Raw genomic sequence first — 20,995 nt, forward strand, 5'->3', positions numbered from 1 at the left:
ATAGTCAGTAGTAGGGGTTAGGATCAGTATATAGTCAGTAGTAGGGGTTAGGATCAGTATATAGTCAGTAGTAGGGGTTAGGATCAGTATATAGTCAGTAGTAGGGGTTAGGATCAGTATATAGTCAGTAGTAGGGGTTAGGATCAGTATATAGTCAGTAGTAGGGGTTAGGATCAGTATATAGTCAGTAGTAGGGGTTAGGATCAGTATATAGTCAGTAGTAGGGGTTAGGATCAGTATATAGTCAGTAGTAGGGGTTAGGATCAGTATATAGTCAGTAGTAGGGGTTAGGATCAGTATATAGTCAGTAGTAGGGGTTAGGATCAGTATATAGTCAGTAGTAGGGGTTAGGATCAGTATATAGTCAGTAGTAGGGGTTAGGATCAGTATATAGTCAGTAGTAGGGGTTAGGATCAGTATATAGTCAGTAGTAGGGGTTAGGATCAGTATATAGTCAGTAGTAGGGGTTAGGATCAGTATATAGTCAGTAGTAGGGGTTAGGATCAGTATATAGTCAGTAGTAGGGGTTAGGATCAGTATATAGTCAGTAGTAGGGGTTAGGATCAGTATATAGTCAGTAGTAGGGGTTATGGGTTAGGATCAGTATATAGTCAGTAGTAGGGGTTAGGGTTAGGATCAGTATATAGTCAGTAGTAGGGGTTAGGATCAGTATATAGTCAGTAGTAGGGGTTAGGATCAGTATATAGTCAGTAGTAGGGGTTAGGGGTTAGGATCAGTATATAGTCAGTAGTAGGGGTTAGGATCAGTATATAGTCAGTAGTAGGGGTTAGGATCAGTATATAGTCAGTAGTAGGGGTTAGGATCAGTATATAGTCAGTAGTAGGGGTTAGGATCAGTATATAGTCAGTAGTAGGGGTTAGGATCAGTATATAGTCAGTAGTAGGGGTTAGGATCAGTATATAGTCAGTAGTAGGGGTTAGGATCAGTATATAGTCAGTAGTAGGGGTTAGGATCAGTATATAGTCAGTAGTAGGGGTTAGGATCAGTATATAGTCAGTAGTAGGGGTTAGGATCAGTATATAGTCAGTAGTAGGGGTTAGGATCAGTATATAGTCAGTAGTAGGGGTTAGGATCAGTATATAGTCAGTAGTAGGGGTTAGGATCAGTATATAGTCAGTAGTAGGGGTTAGGATCAGTATATAGTCAGTAGTAGGGGTTAGGATCAGTATATAGTCAGTAGTAGGGGTTAGGATCAGTATATAGTCAGTAGTAGGGGTTAGGATCAGTATATAGTCAGTAGTAGGGGTTAGGATCAGTATATAGTCAGTAGTAGGGGTTAGGATCAGTATATAGTCAGTAGTAGGGGTTAGGATCAGTATATAGTCAGTAGTAGGGGTTAGGATCAGTATATAGTCAGTAGTAGGGGTTAGGATCAGTATATAGTCAGTAGTAGGGGTTAGGATCAGTATATAGTCAGTAGTAGGGGTTAGGATCAGTATATAGTCAGTAGTAGGGGTTAGGATCAGTATATAGTCAGTAGTAGGGGTTAGGATCAGTATATAGTCAGTAGTAGGGGTTAGGATCAGTATATAGTCAGTAGTAGGGGTTAGGATCAGTATATAGTCAGTAGTAGGGGTTAGGATCAGTATATAGTCAGTAGTAGGGGTTAGGATCAGTATATAGTCAGTAGTAGGGGTTAGGATCATTATATAGTCAGTAGTAGGGGTTATGGGGTTAGGATCATTATATAGTCAGTAGTAGGGGTTAGGATCAGTATATAGTCAGTAGTAGGGGTTAGGATCAGTATATAGTCAGTAGTAGGGGTTAGGATCAGTATATAGTCAGTAGTAGGGGTTAGGATCAGTATATAGTCAGTAGTAGGGGTTAGGATCAGTATATAGTCAGTAGTAGGGGTTAGGATCAGTATATAGTCAGTAGTAGGGGTTAGGATCAGTATATAGTCAGTAGTAGGGGTTAGGATCAGTATATAGTCAGTAGTAGGGGTTAGGATCAGTATATAGTCAGTAGTAGGGGTTAGGATCAGTATATAGTCAGTAGTAGGGGTTAGGATCAGTATATAGTCAGTAGTAGGGGTTAGGATCAGTATATAGTCAGTAGTAGGGGTTAGGATCAGTATATAGTCAGTAGTAGGGGTTAGGATCAGTATATAGTCAGTAGTAGGGGTTAGGATCAGTATATAGTCAGTAGTAGGGGTTAGGATCAGTATATAGTCAGTAGTAGGGGTTGGGATCAGTATATAGTCAGTAGTAGGGGTTAGGATCAGTATATAGTCAGTAGTAGGGGTTAGGATCAGTATATAGTCAGTAGTAGGGGTTAGGATCAGTATATAGTCAGTAGTAGGGGTTAGGATCAGTATATAGTCAGTAGTAGGGGTTAGGATCAGTATATAGTCAGTAGTAGGGGTTAGGATCAGTATATAGTCAGTAGTAGGGGTTAGGATCAGTATATAGTCAGTAGTAGGGGTTAGGATCAGTATATAGTCAGTAGTAGGGGTTAGGATCAGTATATAGTCAGTAGTAGGGGTTAGGATCAGTATATAGTCAGTAGTAGGGGTTAGGATCAGTATATAGTCAGTAGTAGGGGTTAGGATCAGTATATAGTCAGTAGTAGGGGTTAGGATCAGTATATAGTCAGTAGTAGGGGTTAGGATCAGTATATAGTCAGTAGTAGGGGTTAGGATCAGTATATAGTCAGTAGTAGGGGTTAGGATCAGTATATAGTCAGTAGTAGGGGTTAGGATCAGTATATAGTCAGTAGTAGGGGTTAGGATCAGTATATAGTCAGTAGTAGGGGTTAGGATCAGTATATAGTCAGTAGTAGGGGTTAGGATCAGTATATAGTCAGTAGTAGGGGTTAGGATCAGTATATAGTCAGTAGTAGGGGTTATGGGGTTAGGATCAGTATATAGTCAGTAGTAGGGGTTATGGGGTTAGGATCAGTATATAGTCAGTAGTAGGGGTTATGGGGTTAGGATCAGTATATAGTCAGTAGTAGGGGTTAGGATCAGTATATAGTCAGTAGTAGGGGTTAGGATCATTATATAGTCAGTAGTAGGGGTTATGGGGTTAGGATCATTATATAGTCAGGAGTAGGGGTTAGGATCAGTATATAGTCAGGAGTAGGGGTTAGGATCAGTATATAGTCAGTAGTAGGGGTTAGGATCAGTATATAGTCAGTAGTAGGGGTTAGGATCAGTATATAGTCAGTAGTAGGGGTTAGGATCAGTATATAGTCAGTAGTAGGGGTTAGGATCAGTATATAGTCAGTAGTAGGGGTTAGGATCAGTATATAGTCAGTAGTAGGGGTTAGGATCAGTATATAGTCAGTAGTAGGGGTTAGGATCAGTATATAGTCAGTAGTAGGGGTTAGGATCACTATATAGTCAGTAGTAGGGGTTAGGATCACTATATAGTCAGTAGTAGGGGTTAGGATCAGTATATAGTCAGTAGTAGGGGTTAGGATCAGTATATAGTCAGTAGTAGGGGTTAGGATCAGTATATAGTCAGTAGTAGGGGTTAGGATCAGTATATAGTCAGTAGTAGGGGTTAGGATCAGTATATAGTCAGTAGTAGGGGTTAGGATCAGTATATAGTCAGTAGTAGGGGTTAGGATCAGTATATAGTCAGTAGTAGGGGTTAGGATCAGTATATAGTCAGTAGTAGGGGTTAGGATCAGTATATAGTCAGTAGTAGGGGTTAGGATCAGTATATAGTCAGTAGTAGGGGTTAGGATCATTATATAGTCAGTAGTAGGGGTTATGGGGTTAGGATCATTATATAGTCAGTAGTAGGGGTTAGGATCATTATATAGTCAGTAGTAGGGGTTATGGGGTTAGGATCATTATATAGTCAGTAGTAGGGGTTATGGGGTTAGGATCATTATATAGTCAGTAGTAGGGGTTAGGATCAGTATATAGTCAGTAGTAGGGGTTAGGATCAGTATATAGTCAGTAGTAGGGGTTAGGATCAGTATATAGTCAGTAGTAGGGGTTAGGATCAGTATATAGTCAGTAGTAGGGGTTGGGATCAGTATATAGTCAGTAGTAGGGGTTGGGATCAGTATATAGTCAGTAGTAGGGGTTGGGATCAGTATATAGTCAGTAGTAAGGGTTGGGATCAGTATATAGTCAGTAGTAGGGGTTGGGATCAGTATATAGTCAGTAGTAGGGGTTAGGATCAGTATATAGTCAGTAGTAGGGGTTAGGATCAGTATATAGTCAGTAGTAGGGGTTAGGATCAGTATATAGTCAGTAGTAGGGGTTGGGATCAGTATATAGTCAGTAGTAGGGGTTAGGATCAGTATATAGTCAGTAGTAGGGGTTAGGATCAGTATATAGTCAGTAGTAGGGGTTGGGATCAGTATATAGTCAGTAGTAGGGGTTAGGATCAGTATATAGTCAGTAGTAGGGGTTAGGATCAGTATATAGTCAGTAGTAGGGGTTAGGATCAGTATATAGTCAGTAGTAGGGGTTAGGATCAGTATATAGTCAGTAGTAGGGGTTGGGATCAGTATATAGTCAGTAGTAGGGGTTGGGATCAGTATATAGTCAGTAGTAGGGGTTGGGATCAGTATATAGTCAGTAGTAGGGGTTGGGATCAGTATATAGTCAGTAGTAGGGGTTAGGATCAGTATATAGTCAGTAGTAGGGGTTAGGATCAGTATATAGTCAGTAGTAGGGGTTAGGATCAGTATATAGTCAGTAGTAGGGGTTAGGATCAGTATATAGTCAGTAGTAGGGGTTAGGATCAGTATGTAGTCAGTAGTAGGGGTTGGGATCAGTATATAGTCAGTAGTAGGGGTTGGGATCAGTATATAGTCAGTAGTAGGGGTTGGGATCAGTATATAGTCAGTAGTAGGGGTTGGGATCAGTATATAGTCAGTAGTAGGGGTTGGGATCAGTATATAGTCAGTAGTAGGGGTTATGGGGTTAGGATCAGTATATAGTCAGTAGTAGGGGTTAGGATCAGTATATAGTCAGTAGTAGGGGTTAGGATCAGTATATAGTCAGTAGTAGGGGTTGGGATCAGTATATAGTCAGTAGTAGGGGTTGGGATCAGTATATAGTCAGTAGTAGGGGTTGGGATCAGTATATAGTCAGTAGTAGGGGTTCGGATCAGTATATAGTCAGTAGTAGGGGTTGGGATCAGTATATAGTCAGTAGTAGGGGTTGGGATCAGTATATAGTCAGTAGTAGGGGTTAGGATCAGTATATAGTCAGTAGTAGGGGTTAGGATCAGTATATAGTCAGTAGTAGGGGTTAGGATCAGTATATAGTCAGTAGTAGGGGTTAGGATCAGTATATAGTCAGTAGTAGGGGTTAGGATCAGTATATAGTCAGTAGTAGGGGTTAGGATCAGTATATAGTCAGTAGTAGGGGTTAGGATCAGTATATAGTCAGTAGTAGGGGTTAGGATCAGTATATAGTCAGTAGTAGGGGTTAGGATCAGTATATAGTCAGTAGTAGGGGTTAGGATCAGTATATAGTCAGTAGTAGGGGTTAGGATCAGTATATAGTCAGTAGTAGGGGTTAGGATCAGTATATAGTCAGTAGTAGGGGTTAGGATCAGTATATAGTCAGTAGTAGGGGTTAGGATCAGTATATAGTCAGTAGTAGGGGTTAGGATCAGTATATCGTCAGTAGTAGGGGTTAGGATCAGTATATAGTCAGTAGTAGGGGTTAGGATCAGTATATAGTCAGTAGTAGGGGTTAGGATCAGTATATAGTCAGTAGTAGGGGTTAGGATCAGTATATAGTCAGTAGTAGGGGTTAGGATCAGTATATAGTCAGTAGTAGGGGTTAGGATCAGTATATAGTCAGTAGTAGGGGTTAGGATCAGTATATAGTCAGTAGTAGGGGTTAGGATCAGTATATAGTCAGTAGTAGGGGTTAGGATCAGTATATAGTCAGTAGTAGGGGTTAGGATCAGTATATAGTCAGTAGTAGGGGTTAGGATCAGTATATGCATACTACTTCACCCATGTTGGATGGTTCTCAACAAGCGCTCCAGGCTCCAGTGATTAATATGTCTAAGGGTCTATATCCCGAATGGCACCCTATTCCCTATATAGTGCATATAAGTCTCTGGTCAACAGTAGTGCACTATATAGGGAATAGGGTGCTTTTAGGATGACAAGCTATGTTTTCTAGTGTGTTGTTTAATGCTCTCTTACTCTGTGTGTTGTTCTGGCTCATTAACATTGAGACCTCTCTCCTCGTCTCTCTTCATCTCCAGATGTGATCGTGCTGATCAAGGCCGAGAGTGTTCACCTGTACTGTAACCCAGTCAACTACAGTTACCTGCTGCCCTACGTCTCCCACTGGAGGAACCTCACCATACACTGCATGAACCAGACAGAGGTTAGCTGTTACTGTAATCACATAGACTGTCTTACCAGGCAGAGGTTAGCTATTACTGTAATCACATAGACTGTCTTACCCAGGAAGAGGTTAGCTGTTACTGTAATCACATAGACTGTCTTACCAGGCAGAGGTTAGCTATTACTGTAACCACATAGACTGTCTTACCAGGCAGAGGTTAGCTATTACTGTAATCACATAGACTGTCTTACCCAGGAAGAGGTTAGCTGTTACTGTAACCAGATAGACTGTCTTACCAGGCAGAGGTTAGCTATTACTGTAACCACATAGACTGTCTTACCAGGCAGAGGTTAGCTATTACTGTAATCACATAGACTGTCTTACCCAGGATAAGGTTAGCTGTTACTGTAACCAGATAGACTGTCTTACCAGGCAGAGGTTAGCTATTACTGTAACCACATAGACTGTCTTACCAGGCAGAGGTTAGCTATTACTGTAACCACATAGACTGTCTTACCAGGCAGAGGTTAGCTATTACTGTAATCACATACAGTTGAAGTTGGAAGTTTACATACACTTAGGTTGGAGTCATTAAAACTCGTTTTTCAACCACTCCACAAATTTCTTGTTAACAAACTACAGTTTTGGCAAGTCGGATAGGACATCTACTTTGTGCATGACATGCCATTTTTCCCAACAATTCTTTACAGACAGGTTATTTAACTTATAATTCACCGTATCACAATTCCAGTGGGTCAGAAGTTTACATACACTAAGTTGACTGTGTCTTTAAACAGCTTGGAAAATTCCAGAAAATTATGTCATGGCTTTAGAAGCTTCTGATAGGCTAATTGACATCATTTGAGTCAATTGGAGGTGTACCTGTGGATGTATTTCAAGGCCTACCTTCAAACTCAGTGCCTCTTTGCTTGACATCATGGGAAAATCAAAAGAAATCAGCCAAGACCTCAGAAAAAAATTGTGGACCTCCACAAGTCTGGTTCATCCTTGGGAGCAATTTCCAAATGCCTGAAGGTACCACGTTCATCTGGACAAACAATAGTACACAAGTATAAACACCATGGGACCACGCAGCCGTCATACCGCTCAGGAAGGAGAGGCGTTCTGTCTCCTAGAGATGAACGTACTTTGGTGCGAAAAGTAAAAATCAATCCCAGAACAACAGCGAAGGACCTTGTGAAAATGCTGGAGGAAATTAGGTACAAAAGTATCTATATCCACAGTAAAACAAGGCTTATATCGACATAACCTGAAAGACCGCTCAGCAAGGAAGAAGCCACTGCTCCAAAACCGCCATAAAAAAGCCAGACTACGGTTTGCAACTGCACATGGGGTCAAAGATTGTACTTTTTGGAGAAATGTCCTCTGGTCTGATGAAACAAAAATAGAACTGTTTGGCCATAATGACCATCGTTATGCTTGGAGGAAAAAGGGGGAGGCTTGCAAGCCGAAGAACACCATCCCAACCGTGAAGCACGGGGGTGGCAGCATCATGTTGTGGGGGTGCTTTGCTGCAGGAGGGACTGGTGCACTTCACAAAATAGATGGCATCATAAGGGAGGGAAATTATGTGGATATATTGAAGCAACATTTCAAGACATCAGTCAGGAAGTTAAAGCTTGGTCGCAAATGGGTCTTCCAAATGGACAATGACCCCAAGCATACGTCCAAAGTTGTGGCAAAATGGCTTAAGGACAACAAAGTCAAGGTATTGGAGTGGCCATCACAAAGCCCTGACCTCAATCCTATAGAAAATTTGTGGGCAGAACTGAAAAAGTGTGTGTGAGCAAGGAGGCCTACAAACCTGACTCAGTTACACCAGCTCTGTCAGGAGGAATGGGCCAAAATTCACCCAACTTATTGTGGGAAGCTTGTGGAAGGCTACCTGAAACGTTTAACCCAATTTAAACAATTTAAAGGCAATGCTACCAAATACTAATTGAGTGTATGTAAACTTCTGACCCACTGGGAATGTGATGAAAATAATTAAATCTGAAATAAATAATTCTCTCTACTATTATTCTGACATTTCACATCCTTAAAATAAAGTGGTGATCCTAACTGACCTAAGACCGGGAATTTTTACGATGATTAAATATCAGGAATTGTGAAAAACAGAGTTTAAATGTATTTGGCTAAGGTGTATGTAAACTTCCGACTTCAACTGTAGACTGCCTAACCAGGCAGAGGTTAGTTCACTACTATAATCACATAGACTGCCTAACCAGGCAGAGGTTAGTTCACTACTATGATCACATAGACTGCCTAACCAGGCAGAGGTTAGTTCACTCCTATGATCACATAAACTGCCTAACCAGGCAGAGGTTAGTTCACTACTATAATCACATAGACTGCCTAACCAGGCAGAGGTTAGTTCACTCCTATGATCACATAAACTGCCTAACCAGGCAGAGGTTAGTTCACTACTATGATCACATAGACTGCCTAACCAGGCAGAGGTTAGTTCACTCCTATGATCACATAAACTGCCTAACCAGGCAGAGGTTAGTTCACTACTATGATCACATAAACTGCCTAACCAGGCAGAGGTTAGTTCACTCCTATGATCACATAAACTGCCTAACCAGGCAGAGGTTAGTTCACTACTATGATCACATAGACTGCCTAACCAGGCAGAGGTTAGTTCACTCCTATGATCACATAAACTGCCTAACCAGGCAGAGGTTAGTTCACTACTATGATCACATAGACTGCCTAACCAGGCAGAGGTTAGTTCACTCCTATGATCACATAAACTGCCTAACCAGGCAGAGGTTAGTTCACTACTATGATCACATAGACTGCCTAACCAGGCAGAGGTTAGTTCACTACTATAAACACATAGACTGCCTAACCAGGCAGAGGTTAGTTCACTACTATAATCACATAGACTGCCTAACCAGGCAGAGGTTAGTTCACTCCTATGATCACATAGACTGCCTTACCCAGGCAGAGGTTAGTTCACTCCTATGATCACATAGACTGCCTTACCCAGGCAGATGTTAGCTTACTACCATCACACTTCTAAGTTCTCTTTCAAATTTTCAATTGATCAAGAAGTAAATAACAATCTTTTTATGTCTTGATTAGATGACCTAATTAATAGAAATGAGTTTCTATTTGTTTCCAAGCAGATACACAGGTCACTGTATGTTTCCTTAACCAAGCAGATACACAGGTCACTGTATGTCTCCTTAACCAAGCAGATACACAGGTCACTGCCTGTCTCCTTAACCAAGCAGATACACGGGTCACTGCCTGTCTCCTTAACCAAGCAGATACACAGGTCACTGCCTGTCTCCTTAACCAAGCAGATACACAGGTCACTGCCTGTCTCCTTAACCAAGCAGATACACGGGTCACTGCCTGTCTCCTTAACCAAGCAGATACACAGGTCACTGCCTGTCTCCTTAACCAAGCAGATACACAGGTCACTGCCTGTCTCCTTAACCAAGCAGATACACGGGTCACTGCCTGTCTCCTTAACCAAGCAGATACACAGGTCACTGCCTGTCTCCTTAACCAAGCAGATACACAGGTCACTGCCTGTCTCCTTAACCAAGCAGATACACGGGTCACTGCCTGTCTCCTTAACCAAGCAGATACACAGGTCACTGCCTGTCGCCTTAACCAAGCAGATACACAGGTCACTGCCTGTCTCCTTAACCAAGCAGATACACGGGTCACTGCCTGTCTCCTTAACCAAGCAGATACACAGGTCACTGCCTGTCTCCTTAACCAAGCAGATACACAGGTCACTGCCTGTCTCCTTAACCAAGCAGATACACAGGTCACTGCCTGTCTAAGTTGAATGTTGATTGCCCATGTTGATTGTGTTCTCTCCTGTTCTCCGCTCTCCTTCTTTGTTTTCCCCCTCATCCCCATGTTGATTGTGTTCTCTCCTGTTCTCCGCTCTCCTCCTTTGTTTTCCCCCTCATCCCCATGTTGATTGTGTTCTCTCCTGTTCTCCGCTCTCCTTCTTTGTTTTCCCCCTCATCTCCCCCTGCAGTATGAAGACGAGGAAGCATCGGAGGAGTTCAAGATCTCCAGCTTTGTGAGCATGGTTCAAGACTGCAGCCGTATAGGAGTTCCTTACAGCACCCAGGGTACAGTATAGTTACAGAGATTACATACTACATGTTACATGTACAGTACCTTTGGCAAGTATTCAGACCCCTTGACTTTTCCCACATTTTGTTACGTGTCGTGACTTTACTTTCATTAATCTGATGATTGTTATTTATTTAATCAACTAATTTGTTAACATATTTGTTAACATGATTTAAATTAATCATGTAACGATTAACTTATTAGGATTTGGGGCACCACGAGAGCGGTTGTTACCATCTCCCGAATTAAACTCTGAAGGTCTTTTCCTATTCCATCCATAAAACAGTCAACGTATTAATCATAACATCATATCATCATTCTGAACAGTCGTAACCTCCTGCATCTTCAAAAAAAACAACAGCCTTATGATTCAGTACTGATTCAGTAAAGACCTAAAAAAAACAGCCTTATGATTCAGTACTGATTCAGTAAAGACCTAAGCCTTATGATTCAGTACTGATTCAGTAAAGACCTAAGCCTTATGATTCAGTACTGATTCAGTAAAGACCTAAGCCTTATGATTCAGTACTGATTCAGTAAAGACCTAAGCCTTATGATTCAGTACTGATTCAGTAAAGACCTAAAAAAACCAGCCTTATGATTCAGTACTGATTCAGTAAAGACCTAAGCCTTATGATTCAGTACTGATTCAGTAAAGACCTAAGCCTTATGATTCAGTACTGATTCAGTAAAGACCTAAGCCTTATGATTCAGTACTGATTCAGTAAAGACCTAAGCCTTATGATTCAGTACTGATTCAGTAAAGACCTAAGCCTTATGATTCAGTACTGATTCAGTAAAGACCTAAGCCTTATGATTCAGTACTGATTCAGTAAAGACCTAAGCCTTATGATTCAGTACCGATTCAGTAAAGACCTAAGCCTTATGATTCAGTACTGATTCAGTAAAGACCTAAGCCTTATGATTCAGTACTGATTCAGTAAAGACCTAAGTTGCAGAATGGCGCCGGATGAGATGGTTTTACGGGCTCCTAACCAATTGTGCCACTGTGTGTGTTTTTGTGTGTTAACTTATTTTTGTACATAATGTTTCCGCCACCGTCTCTTATGACCGAAAAATAGCTTTTGGATATCAGGACAAGAGATTACTCACCTCGAACTGGAAGAAGATTTTTTTCTTTAACGAGTCGGAGACGAAGGATTTACTCCAGACACCTGACAAGGCTCAAATCCCCGTCATTCGCATGAGAAAGAGACGGAGATATCGAGGACATAGGTCGGGGTGCCTTGTAAGGATCCGACGGCGACTGGGTAATCTGCCTCTACCATCAGTCCTATTAGCCAACGTACAATAATTGGATAACAAAATAGACAAGCTACGTTCACGAATATCTTACCAATGGGACATTAAAGACTGTATTATGTTTCACCGAGTCGTGGCTGAACGACGACATGGATAACATAAAGCTGGTGGGTTTACGCTGCATCGGCAATATAGAAGAGCTGCCTCTGGTAAGACAAGGGGTGCACCAGCTGTAAACAACAGCTGTAAACAACAGCTGGTGCACGGAATCTAATATTAAGGAAGTCTCAAGGTTTTGCTCGCCTGAGGTAGAGTATCTCATGATAAGCTGTAGACCACATTATCTACCTAGAGCGTTTTCATCTGTATTTTTCGTAGCTGTCTTATTTACCACCACAAACCGATGGTGGCACTAAAACCTCACTCAATGAGCTGTATTCGGCCATAAGCAAACAGGAAAACGCTCATCCAGAGGCGGCGCTCCTAGTGGCCAGGGACTTTAATGCAGGGAAAATTAAATCCGTTATACCTAATATCTACCAGCATGTTAAATGTGCAAAAAGGGGGAAAAAACTCTAGATCACTCTAGAGCACCTTTACTCCACACACAGAGACTTTGGCAAATCTGACCATAATTCTACCCTCTTGATTCCTGCATACAAACAAAAACTAAAGCAGGAAGCACCAGTGACTCATTCAAAAAATAAGTGGTCAGATGAAGCAGATGCTAAGCTACAGGACTGTTTTTCTAGCACAGACTGGAAAATGTTCTGGGATTCTTCCAATGGCATTGAGGAGTACATTTACATTTAAGTCATTTAGCAGACGCTCTTATCCAGAGCGACTTTCAAATTGGAAAGTTCATACATATTCATCCTGGTCCCCCCGTGGGAATTGAACCCTGGTCCCCCCGTGGGAATTGAACCCACAACCCTGGCGTTGCAAGCGCCATGCTCTACCAACTGAGCCACACGGGAGTACACCATATTGGTCACTGGCTTCATCAATAAGTGCATCGATGACGTCGTCCCCACAGTGACTGTACGTACATACCCCAACCAGAAGCCATGGATTACAGGCAACATTCGCACTGAGCTAAAGGGTAGAGCTGCCGCTTTCAAGGAGCGGGACTCTAACCCGGACGCTTATAAGAAATCCCGCTATGCCGTCCGACGAAGCATTAAACAGGCAAATCGTAAATACAAGACTTAAGATTGAATCGTACTACACCAGCTTTGACGCTCGTCAGATGTGGCAGGGCTTGCAAACTATTACAGACGACAAAGGGAAGCACAGCTGTGAGCTGCCCAGCGACACGAGCCAACCAGACGAGCTAAATTACTTCTCATCTTCAAGGCAAGCAACGCTGAAGCATGCATGAGATCATCAGCTGTTCCGGATGACTGTGTGATGATGCTCTTCGTATTCGATGTGAGAGACTTTTAAACAGGTCAACATTCACAAGGCCGCAGGGCCAGACGAATTACCAGGACGTTTACTCCGAGTATGCTCTGACCAACTGGCAAATGTCTTCACTGACATTTTCAACATGTCCCTGACTGAGTCTGTAATACCAACATGATTTCATGCGGACCACCATAGTCCCTGTGCCCAAGAACACTAAGCTAACTTGTCTAAATGACTACTGACCCGTAGCACTGAGGTCTGTAGCCATGAAGTGCTTTGAAAGGCTGGTCATGGCTCACATCAAAACCATTATCCCAGAAACCCTAGACCCACTCCAATATGCATACCACCCCAACAGATCCTCAGATGATGCCATCACTATTGCATTCCACACTGCCTTTTCACACCTGGACAAAAGGAACACCTACGTGAGAATGCTATTCATTGACTACAACTCAGCGTTCAACACCATAGTGCCCTCAAAGCTCATCACTAAACTAAGGACCCTGGGACTAAACACCTCCCTCTGCAACTGGATCCTGGACATCGTGATGGGCCGCCCCAAGGTGGTAAGTGTAGGTAACAACACATCTGCCACGCTGATCGTCAACACGGGGGCCCCTCGGGTGCGTGCTCATTCCCCTCCTGTACTTCCTGTTCGCCCATGACTGCATGGCCAGGCACGACTCCAACATCGTCATTCAATTTACCAAGAACGCAACAGTTGTAGGCCTGATCACCGACAACGATGAGACAGCCTATAGGGTGGTCAAAGACCTGGCCGTTTGGTGCCAGGATAACAACCTCTCCCTCAACGTGATCAAGACATTCTTGTGGACTCCAGGAAAAGGAGGATCGAGCACGCCGCTATTCTCATCGACAGGGCTTTAGTTGAGCAGGTTGAGAGCTTCAAGTTCCTTGGTGTCCACATCACCAACAAATTATCATGGTTCAAGCACACCAAGACAGTTGTGAAGAGGGCACGACAAAGCCTATTCCCCATCAGCAGACTGAAAAGATTTTGCATGGGTCTTCAGATCCTCAAAAAGTTCTACAGCTGCACAATCGAGAGCATCCTGACTGGTTGCATCACTGCCTGGTATGGAAACTGCTCGGCCTCCAGTTGCAAGGCACTACAGAGGGTAGTGCGTACGGCCCAGTACATCACTGGGGCCAAACTTCCTTCCGTCCAGGACCTCTATACCAGGCGGTGTCAGAGAAACGCCCTGAAAATTGTCAGACTCCAGCCACCCTAGTTATCGACTTGTTCTCTCTGCTACCGCACGGCAAGCGGTACTGGAGTGCCAAGTCTAGGTCAAAAAGGCTTCTTAGCAGCTTTTACCCACAAGCCATAAGGCTCCTGAACAGCTAATCAAATGGCTACCCAGACTATTTGCATTGTCCCCCTCTGACCTCCTCTTTTACACTGCTGCTACTCTCTGTTTATTATCTCTGCATAGTCACTCTAACTGTACCGTCATGTATATATTACCTCAATTGTCTTGACTAACCGGTGTCCCCGCACTTTGACTCTGTACTGGTACCCCCTGTATATAGCCCCGCTATTGTTATTTACTGCTGCTCTTTAATTATTTTTTATTTTTTACTGATCTGTTTTATACTTAACCAACAATGCAGTTAAAAAAGCAATAGTGTTATGTGCTTTTAAGTAAGCATTTCTCTGTTAGGTCTATGCAAATACAATTTGATTTGATACTCAAATTGGTTAAATAATTTATTTACTAGCTAAGTAAATGATAACACAGGATAACAAACACACTTAATACATGAGAAAAAGGTCCCTAGTGGACTGACACAACATATGGCTTTTTACACAACGACATGGATAGAGAGAGAAAGAGACACTTATCGTTGATACGTTTTCAAAACTATTCTCACAGTAATCATATACTTTGCACACTAACCGCCGCCCATTTGGAATCAGAAATCATGAATGTATTTAAGTTTGATTTGTCTTTGTCTGTTGTGTAATCCTGAAAAGAACTACAGAGTTCACTCTGTTCCATTCGCTCCTGAAGTGCTGATTTGAAGATTGGCTAGCCAGCTGTGTTGATGGTTCCAGTGGGGTGATGAGAGTCGTGTACGACGGTGATTTGAGAAGAGTAGTACATTGGTCCCACTTAAATTCGTTTTTCTAGATATTTGACTTAGGACAGCTAATCAGCCATACCAGTGATTGTCCAAGAGGGGAGTTTTTTCCACCTGGTGTTGATAGTCAGAGTTTGGCAATGTTCTGGTCTAGTCTGGGAGGTGAGTTTATTTTCTTCACCTCGTGTTGCGGTTCAAAGTTCCAACCATTTCAAACGTGTAGCTACCGCCTCATGCTTTTATGCACTCTGGCCGAAGGGGGCGGTTCCGTCAGGCTGACACATTCTTTGACCTCACTTGGGGCGTGGCTACTTACTGTGCACAGTTTATAGGCGATAGATTATTTTATGGCTCCTAAAATCACATTCCTATCTTAAAACAAATACTTTCATAATTTGTCATATTTCATATACAGCGTTAAGGATGGAGACTTCATATCTGTAGTGTATAGACTTTTCTAGTTACAGTATTTCCTTTATAACCTTTTTAATGACATCACAAAATAAAAACTGATGTGACATTAGTTTTCTATAGATCATCTCTGACCATTCCCCATGTTCTTATGTGAGAAATATTGTTCCAGTATTCGCTTTAGAAACTGTTAAGAGTATCGGCAGGAAGACTGTCTGTTAACAAAGACATTCCTTTGGTTAATACTGGAGGGGGAGAGAAAGTCAACCCCCCCAGCAGCTCCCTCCCCCCTCTGTGGTTACTGTCGTCCACTGCCAAGCTGATTTGACCCATTATGATCCTCACAGGACAGTAATGACATACGTTACAGCCTTATTCTAAAATAAGCAATCTACACACAATATCTTTATTATGACAAAGTGAAAACAGGTATTCATACCCTTTGCTATGAGACTCTAAGCTGAGCTCAGGTGCATCTTGTTTCCATTGATCATCCTTGAGATTTTTCTACAACTTGAGTGGAGTCCACCTGTGGTAAATTGATTGGACATCATTCGGAAAGGCACACATCTGTCTATATAAGGTCCCCACAGTTGACAGTGCATGTCAGAGCAGAAACCAAGCCACGAGGTCGAAGGAATTATCTGTAGAGCTCTGAAACAGGATTGTGTTGAGGCACAGATCTGGGGGAAGGGTACCAAAAAAATTCTGCCGCATTGAAGATCACTAAGAACACAGTGGCCTCCATCATTCTTAAAATGGAAGAAGTTTGGAACCACCCAGACTTCCTAGATCTGGCCGCCCGGCCAAACTGAGCAATCGGGAGTCACTCCAGAGTTCCGATGTGGAGATGGGAGAACCTTCCAGAAGGATAGTGTGGCGGATGAATCAGAATTAGTTGGGTAACATAAGTAATTAAGATGTCATATCTGTATAATATTCTTATGTGATATACTTTTTATTAGAATGTATCCCTTTGGAATCTGGTGTTGACAGTTGCACTTCTTCCCTCAGCTGGGGCTCAGTCACTTGGGGCTCAGAGAGGGGAGAGGTCAGGCTTGTCTTTCACATGTCCCTGGTGCTATGCAGAATATCAGAAGGGGAGGAGGACAGGATGGAACATTGTCTTCATATGTGAATGTATCTGTTAAACCATGTGAAGGGATGGTGTGATTAAGGGGGAACCAATTACTTGTGTCCACAATGTCTGTGCGCAAGTCACTCCCCTCAGTGAGCTTGTCCAGGAGTGGGGAGAAGAGGGGGTTTACTTGAGATGGGAGTATCTAGAGTTGACAATTGAGTTATGCCATTGGATGAGGTAATGTTTTGGTACTATGAAGTACCAGGAACGAGATTAGAACCTCGTCTTAGAGACCAAACTGAGTGATAATTTATAGCGAATGCTTTCTGGCGAAGGGATACTCCTTTCTTCAAGTTAAAGGCCCTTTGAGTTCCTAAGATCGGTTGTTCGTCATGTAAGTTGAGAGGGGTGTATCTTGGCTATAAAAGATCTTTGTATTCTACTGTAGGGACTCTCAGAATTCATTATAGACACTGAATTGATCTGAGAGTCAGTCAAATGGCTATTGTAAAGCTCATATTATTAAAGATGAAGTTTAAGTATAACTCTGACTGGTGTGTGGTTTGTAACTCTCCTCATTTGGTAATACAGGAAATTGCCATGACAATAGCCATCTCTGCAGCACTCCACCAATCAAGCCTTTTTATGGTAGAGTGGCCAGACGGAAGCCACTCCTCAGTAAAAGGCACACGACAGCCCGCTTGGAGTTTGCCAAAAGGCACCTAATGACTCTCAGACCATGATAAACAATATTCTCTCGTCTGTTGAAACCAAGATTGAACTCTTTGGCCTGAATGCCAAGCGTCACATCTGGAGGAAACCTGGCACCATCCCTACGGTGAAGCATGGTGGTGGCAGCATCATGTTGTGGGGATGTTTTTCAGCAGCAGGGACTGGGAGACTAGTCAGGATCGAGGGAAAGATGAACAGAGCAAAGTACAGAAAGATCCTTGATGAAAACCTGCTCCAGAGCGCTCAGGACAACGATCCTAAGCCCACAGCCAAGACAACACAGGAGTGGCTTCAGGACAAGTCTCTGAATGTTCTTGAGTGGCCCAGCCAGAGCCCGAATTTGAGCCCGATTGAACATCTCTGGAGAGACCTTAAAATAGCTGTGCAGCAAAGCTCCCCATCCAACCTGACAGAGCTTGAGAGGATCTGCAGGGAAGAATGTGAGAAACTACCCAAATACAGGTGTGCCAAGCTTATAGCGTCATACCCGGGAAGACTCAAGGCTGTAATCGCTGCCAAAAAGGCCTCAACAAAGTACAGAGTAAAGGGTCTGAATATTTATGAGATTGCAGTTAAAAAAATAAATATATATCTAAAAACCTATGTTTGCTTTGTCGTTATGGGGTATTGTGTGTAGATTGATGAGGGGGGAAACTATTTAATACATTTTAGAGTAAGGCTGTAATGTGTTAAAAGTGAAGGGGTCTGAATACTTCCTGAATGCACTGTATTTACTCCTCCATAACTACTTCCTTGGTAACCAGGAGTTACTCCTCCATAACTACCTCCTTGGTAACCAGGAGTTACTCCTCCATAACTACTTCCTTGGTAACCAGGAGTTACTCCTCCATAACTACCTCCTTGGTAACCAGGAGTTACTCCTCCATAACTACCTCCTTGGTAACCAGGAGTTACTCCTCCATAACTACCTCCTTGGTAACCAGGAGTTACTCCTCCATAACTACCTCCTTGGTAACCAGGAGTTACTCCTCCATAACTACCTCCTTGGTAACCAGGAGTTACTCCTCCATAACTACCTCCTTGGTAACCAGGAGTTACTCCTCCATAACTACTTCCTTGGTAACCAGGAGTTACTCCTCCATAACTACCTCCTTGGTAACCAGGAGTTAATCCTCCATAACTACTTCCTTGGTTACCAGTAATTACTCCTCTATAACTACCTCCTTGGTAATCAGGAGTTACTCCTCTATAACTACTTCCTTGGTAACCAGGAGTTACTCCTCCATAACTACCTCCTTGGTAACCAGGAGTTACTCCTCTATAACTACCTCCTTGGTAACCAGGAGTTACTCCTCCATAACTACCTCCTTGGTAACTAGGAGTTACTCCTCCATAACTACCTCCTTGGTAACCAGGAGTTACTCCTCCATAACTACCTCCTTGGTTACCAGGAGTTACTCCTCCAAAACTACCTCCTTGGTAACCAGGAGTTACTCCTCTATAACTACCTCCTTGGTAACCAGGAGTTACTCCTCCATAACTACTTCCTTGGTAACCAGGAGTTACTCCTCCATAACTACCTCCTTGGTAACCAGGAGTTACTCCTCTATAACTACTTCCTTGGTAACCAGGAGTTACTCCTCCATAACTACCTCCTTGGTAACCAGGAGTTACTCCTCTATAACTACCTCCTTGGTAACCAGGAGTTACTCCTCCATAACTACCTCCTTGGTAACTAGGAGTTACTCCTCCATAACTACCTCCTTGGTAACCAGGAGTTACTCCTCTATAACTACCTCCTTGGTAACCAGGAGTTACTCCTCCAAAACTACTTCCTTGGTAACCAGGAGTTACTCCTCCATAACTACCTCCTTGGTAACCAGGAGTTACTCCTCCATAACTACCTCCTTGGTAACCAGGAGTTACTCCTCCATAACTACCTCCTTGGTAACCAGGAGTTACTCCTCTATAACTACCTCCTTGGTAACCAGGAGTTACTCCTCTATAACTACTTCCTTGGTAACCAGGAGTTACTCCTCCATAACTACCTCCTTGGTAACCAGTAATTACTCCTCCATAACTACTTCCTTGGTAACCAGGAGTTACTCCTCCATAACTACTTCTTTGGTAACTAGTAATTACTCCTCTTTAACTACCTCCTTGGTTACCAGGAGTTACTCCTCCATAACTACCTCCTTGGTAACCAGGAGTTACTCCTCCATAACTACTTCCTTGGTAACCAGGAGTTACTCCTCCATAACTACTTCCTTGGTAACCAGTAATTACTCCTCTATAACTACCTCCTTGGTAACCAGGAGTTACTCCTCCATAACTACCTCCTTGGTAACCAGGAGTTACTCCTCCATAACTACCTCCTTGTTAACCAGGAGTTACTCCTCCATAACTACCTCCTTGGTAACCAGTAATTACTCCTCTATAACTACCTCCTTGGTAACCAGGAGTTACTCCTCCATAACTACTTCCTTGGTAACCAGGAGTTATTCCTCCATAACTACTTCCTTGGTAACCAGGAGTTACTCCTCCATAACTACCTCCTTGGTAACCAGTAATTACTCCTCTATAACTACCTCCTTGGTAACCAGGAGTTACTCCTCCATAACTACCTCATTGGTAACCAGTAATTACTCCTCTATAACTACTTCCTTGGTTACCAGTAATTACTCCTCCATAACTACCTCCTTGGTAAACAGGAGTTACTCCTCCATAACTACCTCCTTGGTAACCAGTAATTACTCCTCTATAACTTCCTCCTTGGTAACCAGTAATTACTCCTCTAGAACTACCTCCTTGGTAACCAGTAATTACTCCTCTAGAACTACCTCCTTGGTAACCAGTAATTACTCCTCTAGAACTACCTCCTTGGTTACCAGTAATTACTCCTCTAGAACTACCTCCTTGGTTACCAGTAATTACTCCTCTATAACTACCTCCTTGGTTACCAGTAATTACTCCTCCATAACTACCTCCTTGGTAACCAGGAGTTACTCCTCCATAACTACCTCCTTGGTTACCAGTAATTACTCCTCTATAACTACCTCCTTGGTAACCAGGAGTTACTCCTCCATAACTACCTCCTTGGTAACCAGTAATTACTCCTCTAGAACTACCTCCTTGGTAACCAGTAATTACTCCTCTAGAACTACCTCCTTGGTAACCAGTATTTACTCCTCTAGAACTACCTCCTTGGTAACCAGTAATTACTCCTCTATAACTACCTCCTTGGTAACCAGTAATTGCTTAACAGCCTCCGACGTGACTTCAATTGTTCCACGTATGTAATGAAGCAAACAACTAATTGAACAATGTTAACATAATTGAACTGTAACCAGCAACTTGTTTTATAGTGTGACGATTTGGGATGTGTTGTGCTTATATGTAAATGAGAAACTGTGCTGTTTCAGGCCACATCCAGACGTTTGACATGTTTATGATAGAGAAGTGGCCCATCATTCAGGCCTTCGCTCTGGAGGGGATCGGTGGAGGAAGCTTCTTCACCATGAAATACAAGGTACCTCACTCGATATTACTAATACAAATTGTATGTGGAATTTGTCTAACCTTACATCCATGGCAGAATA

General features: G+C 42.6%; 1 protein-coding gene across 1 annotated transcript in view; it reads left to right on the forward strand.

The window, feature by feature from the left end:
- dnaaf9 (dynein axonemal assembly factor 9) overlaps window positions 1-20,995 on the forward strand; it is a 194,146-nt gene that overhangs the window by 13,856 nt on the left and 159,295 nt on the right. Inside the window, exons 4-6 of the mRNA XM_055911908.1 lie at window positions 6,216-6,340; window positions 10,332-10,428; window positions 20,819-20,925. Coding sequence (XP_055767883.1) covers window positions 6,216-6,340; window positions 10,332-10,428; window positions 20,819-20,925 — 329 coding nt within the window. The remainder of the gene's footprint in view (window positions 1-6,215; window positions 6,341-10,331; window positions 10,429-20,818; window positions 20,926-20,995) is intronic.

Source organism: Salvelinus fontinalis, unplaced genomic scaffold (assembly GCF_029448725.1).
Source record: "Salvelinus fontinalis isolate EN_2023a unplaced genomic scaffold, ASM2944872v1 scaffold_0105, whole genome shotgun sequence".
Lineage (NCBI taxonomy): Eukaryota > Metazoa > Chordata > Actinopteri > Salmoniformes > Salmonidae > Salvelinus > Salvelinus fontinalis.